Below are 22,435 nucleotides of genomic sequence, written 5' to 3' on the forward strand. Positions count from 1 at the left end.
GTGCCGTGTGGGATTTGGGCAGGTGCAGGTACAGTGCCGCCCCAAGCCGTGGCACCACCCAAACACGGGACTAATTTGTAAGTCTACCTCAGATGCCTCTGCCGTATGGAGGGCTTTATCATATTGGAGTGATCAAATATTATAGAGCTACATATTAACCCAAGGTTGCATGGGGAGCATTGTCTGAGTAGGGTGATCAGGTCAAAAGAGTTCAGTCACAGGACAGCAGAGACACTTTTGTGTGACAATGCTGGAGATTATACACACACGCACACGCACAAACACACACACTGTAACTGCCCCTCGGCCTTGTAAGTAAGTATATGGTAATGATGAGACAGTGGAGTTTCAAACAGATGATGGTTTATTTTCTCCGTAGCACCGTGAAAACTATAGACAAAATATGACATAAAGAATATGCATGAACGTCAGGTCTATAGTATCACAAAATAAAATATAATACAAAATACAAGTCAACAAAACAATAAAACAGTTGATCAAAAATAAGCTTAACTTGACAATAAACAAAAATATACTTCTTAAACAGAGCAAATAAGCCATCTTGGGACAATAAAACAACAGTAGGCATGAAATTAACCTTTGTAAACAAGCCTATGCCTTATGGTGCGTTCACACGCATTCATTTTCAATGGAAACCAATAAGATGCAAAGCGACACAGCAACAAAGATGCAGTGTATTTTTGTAGCACACACACACACACACACACACACACACACACACACACACACACACACACACACACACACACACACACACACACACACACACACACACACACACACACACACACACACAAACACACACAAACCCCCTGTTTCATTATATATATTTTTAGGAACTACAGATACAAAAATGGGACAGTAGCATAACAAAATTAAACCTGATTTCATTTTACTTGTGTTAAGTTAAGCTCCTCAAAACACTTCTTTTTTATTTGCATGTCAGAAAACCACACCAGTGAACAGAGTTTGACTGCAAACTATATCATAATCCTGGGTATCTTTGTGAAAGAAACAGCTGTCTCCTCCTGGTGTAGTCTACGTGGGCATGTGGGAATTGACAGCAGGTTTTCAAGGTACAGTGCACGTACAGTACATCTTATCAGAAGATATGCAACATAGTATATGTTCGTGTTGCATGACAGGTATAAAAGGAGCTGCTTAGCGTCTGGCACAGTACCGACACTCTTTGCCTACAGGTTGTTAACATGGTTGCCCTCAAGTACGTCCTGGGTCTCCTGGCCCTGCTCGCTGTCTCTGCCTGGGCCGAGGAAGAGGTGAGGAAATGTGTTGTGTGATGAAGATTCAATGTACTTTTACTTAAGGCAGCAGCACAGCAACCATTCATGTGCTGTATGTGTCAAATAGTGCTTTGTGGATGTTTTTTATTCTTTTTATTTGTAGGCCTATACATTCTATTGTAAACATTTGTCAGTATCTAACAAGTGCCCTTTTGTGACTTTTTGTGCAATTTTGTCTTCTTGCTTGACACCATCTGTGCTGTCTTCATGTTGTAAACACCTACTAACATTTGTCTTTCTCTTTCTATCCTGCTTTGTGCTGTCATGTTTGAACTTTTCGGTGAGTACAAACAGTAAGCATATTTTATCCGCTGTAGACCAACCCACTGCTTGAGTGGAAATGAAACTCTGAAATGACAGAATGCATGACACCAAAACTAAGTTGGTTTTACATGCTGTTCTATTTTGTTTGAGTTAATTTTAGTTAAAAGAAGAGGAAAAATATTCCAATGGTGATAAAGTGATATTTATTGTTAAAATAAGTGTTAAATAGCTCTATATTTCAAAAGCAATCATTGCCACAGTAGAGTGTTTGTTCAGTAATGCTGGGGTCTGCCAGTCTTCCCAAACAGAAAATGCATTTCCAGGTTGGCATACCAATTCTATCCAATCAGGAGAGAGATCTCAGGACACAGTGAAATTGGATGTGATGAAACAAACACAAAAAATTAGAAAACAAAAATGGAACTGGAGCGCTATAAAACTAAAGATGATACATGATCTTTGTGGGATTCTCTATCCCGATTGGATAAAACTGGTATCCTGACCTGAAAATGTTTTTCCTGTTTACTTTAAGAGCTCGAAAGATGAGGAGACTTGTTTTTACAATTTTATTTATTTACTTATTTATTATTATTTTCCCCTATTAGTTTTAATTTTAGTCTTATTTTTTAATTGCTTGCAAAGAAAGGTATACTTGCCAGATTGTGTGGTGTGTCTTGGTATAAAGAAATTATGCTTCAATTTGTTCAACATAGGTCACCTAGGATCTGTCTGTCGGTGAACTGCTGTGGAAGGCCAACAAGGATGTTGGTGAGGCAACATTAATTATCATTTATGTGTTATTATATTATGATGTGTCTGTGTTCCTTTAGGGGTACCAAAACATTTTACAATGTGATTTAAAGACACTGATTGCGACACAGTGTGAGCTTGTAGATCTGCTATTTTCAGTGCATGATACTGGCACACAACAAAGTCAGCATTATGTCCTCCCTGTTAACTCCACAGTGCACACCGAGGATGAGCCCTACATTTTGGATGACATCGCTTACGAGAATGAGAATGAGAGGAACGCTGATCCCTGCACATCCCGTGGTTGCATGTGGGGAAAGTCCAGCGACGGCAAGGTCTACGTACCCTACATCATCAGGAACTCGTATTGTAAGCACTAGTAGTCTCATCATACACACGTTTCGATTTTGCAAGGCTTTATCCATACAATGTTTTGTTTGTTCTGACCAAATACTGCTCTGATAGCCTCCAGAGAGCTCCAGATCATTGAGCGTGGTCTTCAGTCTTTCTCTGGCTTCTCCTGCATCCGCTTTGTCAAGCGTACCAGCCAGAGAGACTACCTCCACATTCAGTCCCTCAATGGGTGAGGATAATGCCTAAATTTATATTCATAGTCCATACTATGTTGATGTCACTCGCAGCAAGTAACACATTTGAAAGTGGAAACTTTAATAACAAGATGAAAGATCCATCCTGTGACCTCTATTCTGTAATGAACAAAACAGATAATGTCAAACAGTATACCTTAACATTTCTTAGTTTACTTTCAATCAAGCAGTCATTGTGTAGGCTACAAACAATATCAGGTTGTAGATAATTGACTTATGTACAGTGTATATCAGCCATAACATCTGAGGTGCTGACTGTAAGCCATTTTGATGTTTGACAGCTATGTAATATTTTCATTGGTTATTATTATGCATATGTATTCACTGGAAACAAGAACGCATAATTCCTTACAATGACATAGCAGCTGCAAGCAGCAACAACATATTGTACTTAGTAAAATGCTTGTGGGCAACAAAAGTTCTCAGAAGACAGAATTATAACATTTGCCATGCTGCCATGCTCTGTGTTTAATGTCATGCTAAATAATCAACTACAGGTACATTAGATATAGATATGTTTTATTTACATATCGTTGTCGTCGGGCAGAAACCTTGTTTCTCCATATTTCAACTTTTTATGTTTATTAGCAAATTAATTCCTATCTTCATCATACAAGTATCTCTCACAAAAGTCATGAAATAAAATAGCTATTTTCACCATTGGCTATTTTCACCATTGTTTAAAAATAATGGTTTTGGGCATACAAGGTTTCCACCCGACAGCAACGATATATACAGTATGTTTTAATTATGCTTGTAGAGCTCTGCTGAGCATTCTGGAAAATATCCTTTCTCTCTGGGCGGTCGCAGGTGTTACTCCTACGTCGGCCGCACTGGTAATGCCCAGACGGTGTCCCTGAGCCGTCAGGGTTGTGTCTACCACAACACCGTGCAGCATGAGCTGCTCCACGCCCTGGGCTTCAACCATGAGCAGACCCGCTCTGACAGGGACAGACACATCCGCGTCATGCTGCAGAACGTCCAGTCTGGTCAGATCATGTCTTTTATTTATGCACACAGCCTTCCTTACTCCTAAAACCATATAGCTCAGACGGTGAGACAATCAGAGATAGACAGACAGACAGACAGACAGACAGACAGACAGACAGACAGACAGACAGACAGACAGACAGACAGACAGACAGACAGACAGACAGACAGACAGACAGACAGACAGACAGACAGACAGACAGACAAATTGAGAGACATGCACACACAAGCTGCTGATGTTCTCACAAATGCTGATTTCACCACCCCACCTGCACTCACTGCAGGTCACCTGCGTACACTACACTAACACCTGGCGCGCGCACACACACACACACACACACACACCCACACACACACACACACACACACACACACACACACACACACACACACACACACACACACACACACACACACACACACACACACACACACACACACACACACACAAACGTTCACTGTCTGTATTCATTTTGAGGTCTAAAGCCTGATTTATACTTACAGTAGTTGCGTGCCTGCGTCATGCAACAAAAATTGCAGATCTACAAGCTCACAACACGTCTCACCGTGACACCTTGTGAACTTGTAGTTCAGCTATTTGTCTGTGAACTATTTATAAATCAGGAATTATCTTTGTTTCTAGGCATGGAGCACAACTTCAACAAGATCAACACTCTGAACCAGGGAACGGCCTATGACTACAACTCTGTCATGCAGTACCACAAGTTGGTTATGTTTTCTTGTCAGAATACTGTATATGTTCACGCTACAGAATATTCTTCTGCTTCAGCCTGTGTTATATTAGCACTCAGCTGAATATACAGTGTGTTCTTTGTGATGCCAGGTACGCCTTCTCCAAGAACAACCAGCCCACCATGGTGCCCATCCCCAACCAGAACGTTGAGATTGGCAAAGCCTCTCAGATGAGCAGAAATGACATCGACAGGCTCAACAGGCTGTACAAGTGCTAGAAGCAGTAAGGTAAAACACAACCCCTTCATTGCCCATTAACAGTGTGGTGTTAGCTCAGATACACCCACAACAGATGTGGGATCAAATCCCAACTGTGCCTCCTTTACCCTCTGTCCTTCTCAAGTTGTTAGCATATTGCCTTGCAGCATGAGTTATTACAACATAGTTTTATATCACTCAGGCTCGTTAAGAACTCAGTCTCAAGGCTATTCCCTTTTCAGGGACACACTTTTTCCAGCTGTCTGTTCTCCATCTTGCAGTGGCAAGATGGATACAGCTGTGCTGCAGCCAATCAGCACAATTAATCACAGGTGTTAATTGTGGTGTTACAGTAACTGCTATTTCATACACTACAGTTGATCACAAATCTTGCAGGGTGTAGCGAGTGAATAACCTGTTCCTCCATTCAATTAAGGATCCTACAGTATCCTATACACATACTACAGTATTTAACAAACAGAAATACAATTCTATTCTTTGGTCATATGGCAGAGCACTTTTTTTTTAAATAACAAGCTTCTGCTGTGGTAATTCTTATCAAATGAATACAAAAACAGAAGTTTTTATCTGGTTTTCTTTATACTATGCTTGCATCGCCGATTTCCTCATCTTCAGAATCAGAAGAATCAGAATCAGAGGATTTTAGGAATTTGGTTTGATGCAGTGGAGCGCAGTTTACAACAGGACTGGTGCAAGACAGGACTAGACAGTGCAAACCACATCATAGTGCAAACAACAAGTAATAAATAAAAATAAATATGAGAAGTGCCAAAAGTGCCAAAAAGATCAAGTGTTCAGTTAGGACAGTCCATATAGCTCTCTGAGGTCAGGTCAGGTCAGGGGGGGGGACCAGCAGCATTCAGTAGCCGGATGGCCGTGGGGAAAAAGCTGTGTGAGTGTCGTGCCTTCACAGTCTTTAGTGACCGCAACCTCCTGCCTGAGGGTAGCTGGGCAAAGAGACCATGGCCTGGGTGTGCGGTGTCAGCCATGATCTTCCTGGCCCTCCCCAAAGCCCCTCTTTTAAACAGGGCCTCCGGGGGGGGGGGGGGGGCAAAGGGCAGCCAATCACCCTCTCAAGACAAAGGGAAAGCATCAGATGTTGTCTTCGGTTTAAACAATATTAAAACTTGAGCGTATATTGTAGCTTCAAAATGTGTTGATATTCACCTCTAATATAATTGTATGTTTCTGTTTTCATACAGGTGACTGAGACCGCCCAAGGAAAATCACACAGGCAATCAACTTGGATGGTTTAATCCTGTGGGTGCTTTCTTCACTTTGGTCTAAGATGCTGATCATGACATCAATAAATTTCATCTAGCCATTTACCTACGTGTTCCTTGTTTTTATGTTCACTTTGACGGCCCTAGCTGTCTGTACTTTTAGCGTATATGGGGGTTAAACACTGCAACTCAACATGCACGGCTGTTCATAAGCTCTTAGCTGTATACAGGGCAAAGACGGAACCGCTACACACCTGCTGTGCAGCATAGATTGTCACTCGCCTGTTTATTAGCCCATGGCTTTATACAGGGAGGAAAACTGTATAGTGTGTGCTTGTGACTTGAATATGTATGACCGCTCGCTGGGCGAGAGATTCAGACCCGTTCACCGTGGAACACACAAGGGTAATACAAAGTGCACTCCTGTGTGGTCGCTCTACTTGTTGGGTTAGAGGGATCTCACAACATCTCATCATGGAGCACACAATTTTGTGAAAACAAAACAAGATGGCCCTGTGAGGAGAAGCACGTATAGAACTTGCATGTTGTATGATTCAACTAAAAATAACTGCAAGGTCACCCAAGCCAACCATACACAGCTTTCCCCAATCTTGTTATGGGGTAGGTGCGGTCCCCGAGCCCGAGGCAAACCCAGAGGGTTTCAGAACAGAGACAACAATAAAAGGACAAGAAACCCTCAGCACCGGTTGACCAGGCCGTGTATCGCCCAGTGTACACACGGTGTCATGAAATCTGTAAACAATAAACGACAAACTCCCGAACGAGATGGCACAAAGCCAAATCGAGCGGAGTGACAAGCTCCTCCACGCTTATATAGCTGCGAGTATACTTTTTGCACACAGAGCTCTTACCAAGCGAAATTATCCGCGGAGCTCCAAGTGTCCACCTCTTCGTCGTGCCGAGAAAAGAAAAGAGGAAAAAGGAGGTGCCGCATGGGAATTTGGGCAAGTGCAGGTACAGCGCCGCCCCTAGCCGCGGCACCACCCCAACACAGGACTAATTTGTAAGTCTACCTCAGTTGCCTCCACCGTGTGGAGGGCTTTATCATATTGGAGTGATACAATATAGAGCTGCATAACCCAAGGTTGCATGGGGAGCATTGTCTGAGTAGGGTGATCAGGTCAAAAGAGTTCAGTCACAGGACAGCAGAGACACTTTTGTGTGACAATGCTGGAGATTACACACACACACACAGACACACACACAGACACACAGACACGCTCGCGTACACAAGCACGCATGCGCGCGTGCGCAAGCACGCATGCGCGCGTGCGCAAGCACGCATGCGCACGCACGCACCCACACACACACACACACGCACGCACACGCACACGCGCAAGCACGCACACGTACGCGCGCACGCACGCACACACACACACACACACACACACACACACAACCCCCTGTTTCATTATATATGTGTGGGAACTACAGATACAAAAATGGGACAGTAGCATAACAAAATTAAACCTGATTTAATTTGACTTGTGTTAAGTCAAGCTCCACAAGAACAGCCTTTTATATTTGCATGTCAGAAAACCACACCAGTGAACAGAGTTTGACTGCAAACTATATAATCCTGGGTATCTTTTTTTTTTTTTAATATATTTTTGGGGCTTTTTGCCTTTTTATTGATAGTTTACAGTAGGCTGACAGGAAATGGGGAGAGAGAGATGGTTGAGCGACACGAAGCAAAGTTCATCGGGATCGGGAGTCGAACCTGTGACACGCTATCAGGCCAGCATTGCAGCCTAGGGTGCCTGGACCGCCACGCTGCTAGCCTGGCATGGCCAGACTAATATCACTGCGTAGATATTAGTCTGGAATCTCAGTGTGGAACCTGCATTTCCGAGGGGCAAATTAAAAAAATGCCTCTGGTGATAAACCCGCCCCACATTTGCATACTGGGCCCCTGATTGGTCCCTCACAACTTCGGCGGGAGAGAAATCCAATCTCTATCGAGAAGGGTCAGACCTAATCTGCTGAGGGCAATTTCTTTTTTGCAATGGCAGATTCGTCTGGAACCAGGCTACCACGCTGCGGCCCAGGCCAATCCTGGGTATCTTTGTGCAAGAAACAGCTGTCCCCTCCTGGTGTAGTCTACGTGGGCATGTGGGAATTGACAGCAGGTTTTCAAGGTGTACGTGCAGTACATCTTATCAGAAGATATGCAACATAGTATATGTTTGCGAGCATGACAGGTATAAAAGGAGCTGCTTAGTGTCTGGTACAGTACCGACACTGTTCGCCTACAGGTTAACATGGTTGCCCTCAAGTACGTCCTGGGTGTCCTGGCCCTGCTCGCTGTCTCTGCCTGGGCCGAGGAAGAGGTGAGGAAATGTGTTGTGTGATGAAGATTCAATGTACTATTACTTAAGGCAGCAGCAGGGCAACCATTCATGTACTGTGTCAAATAGTGCTTTGTGAATGTTTTTTAACATTTTTATTTGCAGGCCTACACAATCTATTGTAAACATTTGTCGGTATTTAACCAGTGCCCTTTTGTGACTTTTTGTGCAGTTTTATCTTCTTGCGTGACACCATCTGTGCTGTCTTCATGTTGTAAACACCTACTAACATTTGACTTTCTCTTTCTCTTTCTACCCTGCTATATTCCAATAGCAATCATTGCCACAGTATAGAGTGTTTTGTGCATAACAGGGGTCTGCCAGTCTTCCTAAACAGAAAATGCATTTCCAGGTTGGCATACCAATTTGATCCAATCAGGAGAGAGAACTGATACAAGATCTTTGCGGGATTCTCTATCCTGATTGGATAAAACTGGTATCCTGACCTGAAAATGTTTTTCTGTTTACTAAAGAGCTGGAAAGATGAGGAGACTCGGTTACTGAACAAACAGTCTAGAAATGTTTACTCTCCGAATATAGAGCTTTAACATTTTAACATTTGTATTTATTTACTTATTTATTATACAGAAAAGAATATCACTTAAACCACCTTTAATTTAATTATTTTCCCCTATTAGTTTTAATCTTTTAATTTCAATCTTAGTGTTAGTAAACTGTAACAACCCACTGATAATTTTTTTATTGCTTGCAAAGAAAGGTATACTTGCCAGATTAAAGTGTGTGTTTTGGTATAAAGAAATGATGAATGCTTCAATTTGTTCAACATAGGTCACCCAGAATCTGTCTGTCGGTGAACTGCTGTGGAAGGCCAACAAGGATGTTGGTGAGGCAACATTAATTATTATTTATGTGTTATTATATTATGATGTGTCTGTATTCCTTTAGGGGTACCAAACATTTTACAATGTGATTTAAAGGCACTGATCGCGACACAGTGTGAGCTTGTAGATCTGCTATTTTAAGTGCATGACACTGGCACACAACAAAGTAAGCATTAAGTCCTCCCTGTTAACTCCACAGTGCACACCGAGGATGAGCCCTACATTTTGGATGACATCGCTTACGAGAATGAGAATGAGAGGAACGCTCATCCCTGCACATCCCGTGGTTGCAAGTGGCCAAAGTCCAGAGACCGCACGGTTTACGTACCCTACATCATCAGCAACGACACGTATTGTAAGCACTAGTCTCATCATACACACGTTTCGATTTAGTAAGGCTTTATCCATACAATGTTGTGTTTGTTCTGACCCAATACTGTTCTGATAGCCTCCAGAGAGCTCCAGGTCATTGAGCGTGGTCTTCAGTCTTTCTCTGACTTCTCCTGCATCCGCTTTGTGAAGCGCACCAGCCAGAGAGACTATCTCCACATTCAGTCCCTCGAAGGGTGAGGATAATGCCTAAATTCATAGTCCATCCTACGCTGGTGTCACTCGCAGCACTTTCAACACATTTGAAAGTGGAAACTTTCATAACAAGATAAAAGATCCATCCTGTGACCTCTATTCAGAATGAACAAAACAGATACTGTTAAACAGTAGCCCTTAACATTTCAAACAATATCAGGTTGTAGATATTTAACTTATGTACAGTGTATCAGCGATAACATCTGAGGTGCTGACTGGATGCCATTTTGATGTTTGACAGCTATTTTCATTGGCTATTATTATGCATACATATTCACTGGAAACAAGAACGCATAATTCCTTACATTGCCATGCTGCCATGTTTAATGTTATGCTAAATAATGAACTACAGGTACATTATATATAGATATATTTTTACATATCGTTGCCGTGTCTCTCCATATTTCAACTTTTTATGTTTATTCGCAAATTATTGCCCACCTTCATCATACAAGTATCTCTCACAAAAGTCATGAAAATAGCTATTTTCATCATTGGCTATTTTCACCATTGTTTTTAAAACAATAATTAAAAAAAATATTACATACAAGGTTTCCACCCAACAGGCAGCAACGATATATAGTGTTTTAAAATATGCTTGTAGAGCTCTGCTGAACATTCTGGAAAATAACCTTTCTCTCTGGTCGGTTGCAGGTGTTACTCCTACATCGGCCGCACTGGTAATAATCAGACGGTGTCCCTGAGCCGTCAGGGTTGTGTCTACTACTCAACCGTGCAGCATGAGCTGCTCCACGCCCTGGGCTTCGAGCATGAGCAGTCCCGCTCTGACAGGGACAAACACATCCGCATCCTCTGGGAGAACATCGAGCCTGGTCAGATCATGTGAGACAGAGAGACAATCAGAGACATGCAGACAGACGGACGGACGGACGGACGGACGGACGGACGGACGGACGGACGGACGGACGGACGGACGGACGGACGGACGGACGGACGGACGGACGGACGGACGGACGGACGGACGGACAGACAGACAGACAGACAGACAGACAGACAGACAGACAGACAGACAGACAGACAGACAGACAGACAGACAGACAGACAGACAGACAGACAGACAGACAGACAGACAGACAGACAGACAGACAGACAGACAGACAGACAAATTGAGCGACAGGCACACACAAGCTGCTGATGTTCTCACAAATACTGATTTCACCACCCCACCTGCACTCACTGCAGGTCACCTGCATACACTACTACACTAGCACCTACACACACACACACACACACACACACACACACACATATTTCACAGCCTGTATTTATTTTGAGGTCTAAGCCTGATTTATACTTACAGTAGTTGCGTGCCTGTGTCATGCACAAGCTCACAACACGTCTCACCGTGACACATTGTGAACTTGTTGTTCAGCTATTTGACTGTGAACTATTTATAAATCAGTAATTATCTTTGTTTCTAGGCGCGGAAGACAATTTCGAGAAGATCGACACTCTGAACCAGTATACGGTCTATGACTACAACTCTGTCATGCAGTATGAAAAGTTGGTTATGTTTTCTTGTCAGAATACTGTTCATGCTACAGTATATTCTTCTGCTACTGCCTGTCTTCCATTAGCACTCAGCTGAATTTATTGTTCTTTGTGTGCCAGGGATTTCTTCTCCAAGAACAACCAGCCCACCATGGTGCCCATCCCCAACGCCAACGTTGTGATTGGCAAAGCCTCTCAGATGAGCTTAAATGACATTTACAGACTCGACAGGCTGTACGATTGTAAGCTAATTATAAGCTAAGCATTAAGGTAAAACACAACCCCTGCATTGCCCTTTAACAGTGTGGTGTTAGCTCAGATGTATCCAAAAACAGATGTGCCTCCTTTACCCTCTGTCCCTCTCAAGTAAGTTGTTAGCATATTGCCATGCAGCATGAGTTATTACAACATAGCGTTATCCTTTATATCACTCATGGCTGGTTAAGAACTCAGTCTCAAGGCTATTCCCTTTTCAGGGACACAGGGCTGAACAGCTGTGCTGCAGCCAATCAGCACAATTAATCACAGGTGTTAATTGTGGTGTTAAAGTAACTCAGGGCCGGACTGGGACCAAAATTCAGCCCTGGCATTTTGGTCCGGACCGGCCCACCCCCCCCCGGACCGTTTTGTCAACGGGGGGGGGGGGGGGGGGGGGCGTTTCACTGTTTCAGCCCAGCCCTGCACATGAACTCTGCAGCCGCACTGAGGCCCCTGCTGGAAAGCATCCCAGCCCAAACATTAACGTAACTAATAATTGGGCCACGCGACCCTGAAATGACCGTAATAATCCTAAAACGGGAACGAAAATATTTGATAAAAAAAAAAAAAAAAAAAAAAAAAACTTTTTTTTTTTTTTTTTTGGGTGGCCCAGTGGCCCACTGGCCAGCGGCCCACCGGGCATTTGCCCGGTACGCCAAATGGCCAGTCCACCCCTGAAGTAACTGCTATTTCATACACTACAGTTGATCACAAGTCGTGCAGGGTGTAGCGAGTGAATAACCTGTTCCTCCATTATTTTAAGGATCCTACAGTATCCTATACTATATCCACATACTACAGTATTTAACAAACAGAAATACAATTCTATTCTTTGGTCACATGGCAGAGCACTTTTTTTTTTAAATAACAAGTGGTAATTTATTTTCACATGAATACAAAAAAAAAAATGTTTTATCTGGTTTTCTTTATACTATGCATGCATCGCCGATTTCCTCATCTTGTACAGTATGTTGTCTCAAGACAAAGGGAACACATCAGATGTTGTCTTCAGTTTAAACAATATTAAAACTTGAGCATGTATTGTAACTTCAAAATGTGTTGATATTCACCTCTAATATAATTGTATGTTTCTGTTTTCATTCAGGTGACTGAGACAGCCCAGGGAAAATCACACAGGCAATCAACTTGGATGGTTTAATCCTGTGGGTGCTTTCTTCACTTTAATGTGGTCTAAGATGCTGATCATGACATCAATAAACTTCATTTAGCCATTTATCTGTGTTCCTTTTTTTTTGTTCACTTTGACGGCCCTATAGCTGTCTGTGCTGTCTGATATCGTTGATCTGTCTGCCTTTCTAGCTACTTCCCAATTCCATAACATATTCTAATTCGAACCATGTTTTGAGTGTGTAGTCCTGTGCTTTCAGACTGGAAAAACAACGAAATACAAATGTATACGAATCAAATCAGATTTTTAAGTATGGGCTTAAAGCAGTGTTTAACTTCAGAATAAACTTGGGTTGTATAGCTACTGGGCATGATATGTCCAAAATAAGCCCAAATATGATCTGTTTCTTCTGTGCTCCATGAGTGAGAATTCGGATGTAGTAGGCTACTGTATATTCCATTCACTCTCACTATGTGGTGAAACAGCACATACAAAAATAAAGCAGTGCAGAAAACTAGTCCTGGCATGTAATTTAGAGAAATGGCTGTATTCATGTTATATTGCCTTGGAGATTCAGGATGGAGATTCTATAACAAAACCAAAATGGATATGTTACATTATTGTGTAGTGCAAGTGACAGAATTTACTATATCAACACTACTTTGTGTCCGTTTTTTGTGCTAGAAATTTTATTGTGAGACCTGTTACATCATACAATGAGCATTAACGGATTAAAGATGATCGACAATATTTGGACTGACTGATATCATGTTAAGTTAGCTATAAAACCCAAGGTTGCATGGGGAGCATTGTCTCTGCCATCTCAAAAGAATGAACCTCAGTGCACGCAGTGCAAGCGAAACTCCTTCCCTTGTCAGATGAAAAGTGTCTGGTGACTCCATGTGTATCAGAGGATGCATGTGGTTGTCTACACCTAAAGTACTGGTGAATAAGAACAAAACACAACTGTTTTCATTCACCATGTGGCCTGAAAATCAGCCTTTAGGATTGTAGAGAAAACCAGTCCGAGGAACAGGAAAAGTACCACACAGAATCATTGACATGTCAACCTTTGTTTATCTGGGGGAAGTTGTATGAGCACAGATGCTCTTCTAAAGCGGTGAAGTGTTTTACCTTCATAAAGTTACAAACATCACACCTGGGCATTCTACTGCAGGAACAGTGGTGCAGGTCCACTAGTGTAATTGTTTAAGTGCCTTGCACAATGGCACCTTGAGAGAGCAGAATGGAAGCATGCTTCCTACTCGTTGATTACGAATTCTCTTAGTCAAGCAGCTGCCCTGAGACCATGCATTCACACAAGATTAGAAAGGAATTTTCTCCTTATTTGTTACCTTTATATGGGAATACACAGTGTGGCATCAAGGTGAAATATTCTTATCTGGTGCTGAAATGTTTTTCTGCTCAATTTGTTTTCCGTCTCGCATCTCAGTGACCTCATTATCCAAAAAAGGAACATTTTCCGGTCCACATCATACTATATAACACAATATCAAAGGACTAACCTTTCAGACGGCAGGTGAACAGTAAGTATAACTTCAAACACAGAACTCTTTTAACATGAATGTCTCCTTGTTTGTTGTAGGTAAGATACTGTATGTTGTCGGTAATTTATTGTATTGCTGCAGGTATATTGGTTAACATGGCTTTGTTGAAATGCATGGTGGGACTTCTGGCTCTGCTCGTAGTCTCCACCTGGGCCAAAGAAGAGGTGAGCGTGCCTTAGTGGCGCAACTAATTATTAATTTCATAATTGTTTAGCCACTTAAGCCCTATTTTACTTTCACACATTTTCAAAAATAGCGAAAATCGCACATTGATTTGCCTACAATGACATGCCCAAACAAAGTAGGCAGTATGCCAGTGTGAAAGTGGTTAATCTAAAGTATTCAATTTAGACCATAAAATGATGATAGAATAAAACAGTTATTCAAAATCTCATAAGGACAAACTTTCACATTTTGGTGAATCTCATTAGAAATGTAGATCAATTAATCAAATCAATTAACCCCTAGAGGGGTCTAATGACTGTTATTCTAGGATCCATCTAAATAGATGCTGTTCAAACATACAAACAAACTAGTTGTTTGTTTATTTATCTATTCTAACTGGCCTATTTGTTTCCTTATGTATCTACGTATCATATGTATGACATCTGGTGAACTCCCACTCATGTAAGTGTTTTTCCCCCTCATCAAAATACAGTAGCCTATACTGAATTAATGAAATGCACAATACCATAATTATGCAATTTCAAAACCACTACTGTGTTTTTATGCTTATTATAGTACAATACATAATATATATTCATATTTATCATGTTATCATGTTCTTTGTAGGTTTCAAGGCTCTGACTGTCTCTGAGCGGATTGAGAGAGCCAACAGGAATATCGGTAAGACATTTTACAGTTGAACCAACAATAGTACAGCGGATAAAAGCAATATATTGGGAGAATCGTTCACTTGGTGATACAAGCGTGAAACTTGGTACAGATCATCTTTAGAGGTCATTTATCGATTTTTTTAATCGAGCCACTTGAAAATCAAAGATGACGGCCATTTTTCAAGATGGCCGACATCTTAGTGGGCAGTTAAGTGATATGATGGTTTATTTGGTGATACAAGCATGAAAATTGGCATGAGCAGTCTCTGTGGGTCACTTGACAATAGGCCACCCACAGCTACTTGAAATTTCAAGATGGCGGCCATTTTTCAAGATGGCCAACACTTTAGTGGAGCAATTAAGTTATATAATGGTTTATTTGGTGATACAAGCATGAACATTGGCATGAGCAGTCTCTGTGGGTCACTTGACAATAGGCCACCCACAGCTACTTGAAATTTCAAGATGGCGGCCATTTTTCAAGATGGCCAACACTTTAGTGGAGCAATTAAGTTATATAATGGTTTATTTGGTGATACAAGCATTAAATTTGGCATGAGCAGTCTCTAAGGGTTGCTTGACAAGAAAACACTCCCAGCCACTTTACATTTCTATTTTCAAGATGGCCGCCCCCTGGATCCTCAAAAGATACATTTTCTCATAGAAATGTATGTTTTTTTTTCATTAAGGACGATTATACGATTATTATTATTATGCTAAAGAACAACTTTTAACACATCACAATATAGTTGTGTTGATTTGTTGATCATAGATAGATTAGATAAGAGTGAATATCTGCACTACCAGGGCACACTGGTGATATATCACTGCTGTTAAACTCAGAGTGGGGTTCAATGTCAGCTAATTGAAAGTTGGTATCCCAAATGCTGTCTAATTTACCCCAAAACAGTTAGATAGCCGCACCTGAATTGACAGGTTGTGCCAGCACGGGAGAGCCGAGCCAAGGTTAATGGGGTTTTAGTTAACCGGATGGTGTACAGATCGCTCAGGATTTAAATGGCATTGGATGAACGATCGAACTAAGTGTAGGGTTAAGGCACGAACTTAGTTGTATCCCATACATCAAAGTGCTTGGTAAAAGGTGGTAAAAGGATAAACCCTCGGCCTCTGCCTATGCTGCAAACATGGCAGAAGCCATCATAACAGTTGTGAAAACTAACTGGGACAGATGTTTAATTTGTCAGCAGGTCACCAAGGAAAAACTCATTCAGCCGAGTTTATTCAACAGAGAGCACGATGGTACTGGTTATGATACCATTGCAAGAAATGTTCCATTATTTCATAAGATCAATGCTCTGCCTATCTTACTTAGAGCAAAATATAATTCAAGCTGTAAACTTAGGTTCAACAACACAGAGCTGGAAAGGGCCCAAAAGAGAGCATCTACATCTGCTGAAGACACTGAAGATACCAAAGATATCCATGTCAAGAGGCCAAGAAGATCTAATGTATGACCGGTCCAGCGATGTCACAACTGTGAACGAGGCCAGGCTTGATCTCTTTGCCAGAAAGCAAAGACAATATGACTTGATCCCACCAACTCAAGCAGCACTCAAAGAGCATGCCAAACATGCTTCTTATGAGGCTGGATACATGTGGGGACAGGCATTGAAGCGACATCCACAAATGCCGAGCCCATCTGACTGGGGATGGGTGGAACAGGACGAGAAGTGGAAAGTCTTCTGGACTCCACTTCCACCTATTGCGGAGAGTTGTTGGGAGTTGACCAAATGTGGGTGCTCCAAGGCATGTACTGGAAGGTGTAACTGCTTCAGATATGGACTCAGTTTCACATGCCTATGTAGTTGCCCCTGCTAGAACCTATTTGCATGTTTATTTTGCCAGAGTTATTCCCTGTTGTCCTCTGTGTTTTCAAGTGGAGGCCTATGGCTCGGCTTCCCCTCGTCACATCGACGCATCATGTTTTACTTTTTATCTAGTCTATTACTGTGTAATTTTCAGTTGTTACTTTGTAACATTGCTTCCACTGCCTTCCACTGCCATATCTAACAGTGAAGCACATTTTCAGTTTAGTTCCTTAGTATCGTTTGTCATGGTTCCGTGGCTATTGCCATTCAGTATTAGCCATTACTCATAATTTTGGAGCACTGTCCGTTCAGCACCACAACTGTGCTTATCAGCACCACAACTGTGCTAATTTATTCATCTTATTTTTTGTATCCCCACCCCTTAGTATTTATTTGACACATGTAATGGCTGTTAGTTTAAAAAAAAACAATATATATATATATATATATATATATATATATATATATATATATATATATATATATATATATATATATATATATATATATATATATATATATATATATATATATATATATCCTCCCTTGTGACTGTTACCTTGTCGTGGTAAGGGAGCTTGTTTAGGCCTACCTCAGTGAACCCTGAGAGCTATGCCGGTGGGAGGCAACTCCTGACAGGTCTTACCAAACTGGACAGGTCGTGGGCGAGGAGTCAGACAAAACACAGTCAAACAACCTCTCTTGACAGAGCTTTTTGAGGAACCCAATACATTTCTATGAGAAAAGGTATCATTTAAAGATTGACATCTTGAAATTTCAAGTGGCTGTGGGCGGTTTCTTGTCAAATGACCTTTTGAGACGGCTCATGGCAATTTTCATGCTTGTATCACCAACTAAATGATTTCTTAAGCTTAACTAGTCCACTAAGGTGGTGGCCATCTTGAAAAATGGCCGCCATCTTGACATTTCAAGTAGCTGTGGGTGGCTTATTGTCAAGTGACCCACAGAGACTGCTCATGCCAATTTTCATGCTTGTATCACCAAATGAACCATTATATAACTTAAATGCTCCACTAAAGTGTTGGCCATCTTGAAAAATGGCCGCCATCTTGAAATTTCAAGTAGCTGTGGGTGGCCTATTGTCAAGTGACAGAGACTGCTCAACAGAGACTGCTCATGCCAATTTTCATGCTTGTATCACCAAATAAACCATCATATCACTTAACTGCCCACTAAGGTATCGGCCATCTTGAAAAATGGCCGCCATCTTGGATTTTTGAGTGGCTCGATTAAAAAAGTCAAAGAGTTGACCTAAAGGAATGTTCATGCCAATTTTCACGCTTGTATCACAAAGTGAACGATTGTTCCTACTATCCGCTCTACTACAAAGGAAACATTCTGTTGAAATGTATTTGTAATTTTGTATCCATGTCAGATGGATTGTTTTCGCTGGGAATCACATCTCAAATGTAGTTTATTAGTGCAACTAATGTAACAGTGTAAGACAACATCTAAGCGTTGTATGCAGCTAGAAACATAAAACCTGAACATGACAAAAGCTCATCAGACAGAAATGCAATAGCTACTCATGTTGGCAGTGGCTCAGGGGTAGAGTGGCCGGCAGAGCGGCCAGATGGCAACTGCGTTCCCAGTTTGATCCCGGGCTCCCCCAGAGTTAGTGTCGAAGTGTCCTTGGGCAAGACACTGAACCCTACATTGCCTCCAATGAGTCGGTCGGCGGTAGCTTGCCACCATTGGTGTGTGAATGTGGGAAAAGTGGGGAAGCTGGCGTCGACTGTTCGCCGCTTCACCTCCCAATACCCCCCCCCCCCTGTATGAATGAATGGACCATTGTAAGCGCTTTGAGCACCTGGCAAAGCACTATATAAATGCACTTCATTATTATTATGTTGAATGCTCTTGCGTTTTTGTCACAGTTCGCGGTCCTGGTGATCCATATCTGGAGGATGATGTTGCCTATGCCTCTGAAGCTGAGAGGAACGCTGATCCATGCACTTCTAGTTGGTGCATGTGGCCCAAGTCCAGCGATGGCAAGGTCTATGTGCCTTACGTAATTTCTCGAATTTTCAGTAAGTAGTAATTACCACACATTAATCATACATTTAAAGCAGTGATTCTCAACCTTTTTCATTTCAACTGTATTCATTTAACTCTGAAGTGTCTAATGGACACATATGGCTCTTGACAGACACGTTAATGCATCGGTATCAGCCAATAATCACCTTGTTGACTGCCATCGGTATATCTGCAAATAAGATGGCATTCACCGATGCCAGTGGCCATGTGGCCGATTGCATCCCCAAATTATTCTTTTTTTTTGTAACCATTATAAAGTACCGCATTTCCATTCATTTGTACTTGCAGCCGGCCGTGAGGCGGCCGTCATTTGGCGCGGCCTGGAATCCTATCACGAGGTCTCCTGCATCCGCTTCGTCAAACGCACCACTGAGAAAGACTATGTGAACATCCAGTCACTCAATGGGTACGGACAGAGTTCATAATGCACACAAAATAATTTGATTGTCATTTCCATCTGTTCTTTTTATTGTTGTGTTTTGTCTTTAATCTCACAGTCTTTACACAGTCTACACATCTACACAGTAATTGTTTTTGCGTTTGTCAGTGTGTTTGTGTCTGTTTTTATTTCCATGATTTATCACTACATTGCAAAATTACCATAACTTAACCTAAACTATTCATGTTAAGCAACTGTTTTCGGTGAAATATTGAGAACCGACTTGAATAATTGTATTAAATGACCTTACTGGTGGCCTCGCATGGTTAGCCTATTGACTGACTCACAGCTAATGGTATTCTTGACCATTTAAGCATTCCTTGTTAGATTTTTGAGGAACCATTCTAGATTATAGTCTGCTGTAATATTTTGTCCAAGTTATATAATCAATGTGTTTTAATGTATTTTGTAGTGCAGATTCAAGGCGAAATTGTAGAAATAGTAGAAAAGAATTACGAAAGAAATTCAAACGTCCATGATTTATGAACTGCTCACTGATCATTGACTCAATTATTCATGTAAGTTCAGTATCATTAATAACTCATTGATAAAAATGATGAATTATGTTATTATGACATGCACAAAATAGGGATGATGCTAGGTTGACAGTACTTGGTAAAATGGTCTTTTATATACAGTATGGTCAAAGCTGTGAATAGACAATGGCATGTATTGACTCGTTAATGTTCCTTTTAATTGTCCTAGATGCTGGTCCTGGATTGGTCGCCTTGGCAATGCACAGGATGTGTCCCTGTCCCGTTCAGGTTGTATCTACCACAACCTCGTGCAGCATGAGCTGCTCCACGCCCTGGGCTTCCATCATGAGCAGAAACGTGCCGACCGCGACCAGTACATGCGTGTCTATCTGGAGAATGTCAGTCCAGGTGGGCCCCACACACACACACACACACACACACACACACACACACACACACACACACACACACACACACACAGAATTTATTGCAAGAAGGATGTAGAATCCCTCTTTCATAATTCAGTATGTACAGTATGTTACCCAATACCCATACATTAGAGTATGTCATCATATTGAACATGAAAACTGGTCCCATAATTGACTGTCCCATGATTGAAAGGTCTCAGGTTTGATCTCCACACCAGGTAATGTATCAGAATCCACAGCTCAAATACATATGGAATATTATTTCTGTCTGATTTGTTTTCAGGAATGGAGCACAACTTTGACATGATCCATACTCTGACCCAGGGCACTTCCTATGACTACAACTCTGTCATGCAGTACCACAAGTTGGTTATGTTTTCATCCTATGACTATGGTTCTGTTATGCATTACAGCAAGTAGGTTTCAAAATGCTATGCTTTACTTCAAGGGCTACATAGATCACTACCGTTGTGAACGAAATGAGATTTGACTCTGGATTTAATAACGGCGTAAATGTCATGATATATCTAACAATAAATCCTGCAAATGAGGTTGAATTTATGCACTAACTCCTAGTTGCTTTTCTGGAGAAAATGTAAGTTTAATCATGCATTCATTTGACCTGTCCTTCTACTCCTTCATAGTCATCGTCATACATTTCCTGGTTTCAGTAAATAAGACTGTTTGACATACAAGTACCATGTGTGGTTGCAGGTATGCCTTTTCTGGTAACGGCCATCCCACCCTGGAGGCCTACCCTGACCCCACTGTTGAGTTCGGCACAGCCTCTGAGATGAGCCAGACAGACATTATCAGACTCAACAACTTGTACAAGTGCTAAACACTCCTGCTGGGCAAAGGTAAGAAAATAAAATACATTTAAACACTTTCCCTGTTTCCCTTATTTTTGGGCATGTCAATAGGAAACATTAGGCAAAAAATAGAAGCTCTACGAGCTTTGCAGAGCTTGTAGATTGGCTATTTTCAAATAGCTAAAGTATAAATCAGGCTTAAGTACAGATCTTTTGTTATTATTGGACTGAAGAAACATTTCAATAGATGAATTACACCTTTGATTTCTGTTTCAAACAGGAGTCCGACATGTGGGAGTGACAGTAGTGTGACTGACAACTACCCAATGTCCCCAGTTTTGATTGGAGCTGGAACTTTGTGCTGCTGCATGACAATCTGCTGAACTGCCCTCAATTTATTTACACTTTCCTGTCTAAATAAAATAAATTACACTTTATTAAAATGAATTAATTACACTTTCCTCTAAATAAAAGCAAAAATTCCTATTAAAACATCTCTCAGAATGTTTCTCAATAATGTCTTTATCAATAAACCTGCATCTGAACCCACTTATGTCTACTTTATTTTATCATTTTTATTTCTCTTATTTTATTAAAGACATTTGTTTCTAAAACTTCATGATATGGCCTGTATGGCAATACTGTCTGTTCCAATGTCAAGAGGTGGATATTAATTATGGCTGCCAATAAGAATTAAGTGACAGAGTTAACTTATTATTTTAGAAAATGGACCATACTGTATGATTAGATTTAATCCCAAATTAAACAACAAAATCTGCAGTGTTAATTTAAGTCTGGTAGTGTAAAATGTGTCCCTTATATGTAAATGTCACTCTCTCAGACTTAAATCGTATAAAGAAATGAGTCCATCAAAGGTGATCGACATCTACTGGTGCTGGTTAACAATAGAATGTGCAATGTATTATAGTCACAGAATGATGTATAATATAATTATATACTATTGGACTGACATACACATATTCTGATTCATTTGATAGAGATGGTCAGATATACAAAGTAATTTGAATTGTCAAATTAAATGTATCTTGTGGGAATGAACCATCAATGCTGATGAAGACAGTGCTGTCTAAGTGGTGGTCTTAAGACAAAATACATTTATATGTTTGCATTGGAACGACACCTGTGCAGCTGTTCATTCTGTCTT

The 22,435-nt window shown here is 41.2% G+C and overlaps 2 protein-coding genes across 2 annotated transcripts; both read left to right on the top strand.

Moving 5' to 3' along the window:
- Window positions 1–1,229: 1,229 nt before the first annotated feature.
- LOC308092405 (high choriolytic enzyme 1-like) lies at window positions 1,230–4,905 on the top strand (the record flags this gene model as incomplete). The annotated part of the gene is made up of 7 exons (XM_080438274.1): window positions 1,230–1,298; window positions 2,312–2,354; window positions 2,553–2,705; window positions 2,802–2,919; window positions 3,755–3,933; window positions 4,578–4,659; window positions 4,779–4,905. The coding sequence occupies 7 exons, from the start codon at window positions 1,230–1,232 to the stop codon at window positions 4,903–4,905; spliced, it is 771 nt and encodes a 256-aa protein (XP_080294400.1).
- A 3,506-nt stretch (window positions 4,906–8,411) lies between these two features.
- Window positions 8,412–21,299, top strand: LOC308092277 (uncharacterized protein; the record flags this gene model as incomplete). The annotated part of the gene is made up of 13 exons (XM_080438125.1): window positions 8,412–8,480; window positions 9,288–9,342; window positions 9,540–9,695; window positions 9,789–9,906; window positions 10,580–10,758; window positions 11,368–11,449; window positions 11,558–11,679; window positions 15,185–15,238; window positions 18,956–19,108; window positions 19,404–19,521; window positions 20,260–20,438; window positions 20,742–20,823; window positions 21,173–21,299. The coding sequence occupies 13 exons, from the start codon at window positions 8,412–8,414 to the stop codon at window positions 21,297–21,299; spliced, it is 1,494 nt and encodes a 497-aa protein (XP_080294251.1).
- Window positions 21,300–22,435: the final 1,136 nt, after the last annotated feature.

This window comes from Gymnoscopelus braueri, assembly GCF_963280865.1.
Source record: "Gymnoscopelus braueri genome assembly, chromosome: 9".
In the NCBI taxonomy this organism is placed as follows: Eukaryota; Metazoa; Chordata; class Actinopteri; order Myctophiformes; family Myctophidae; genus Gymnoscopelus; species Gymnoscopelus braueri.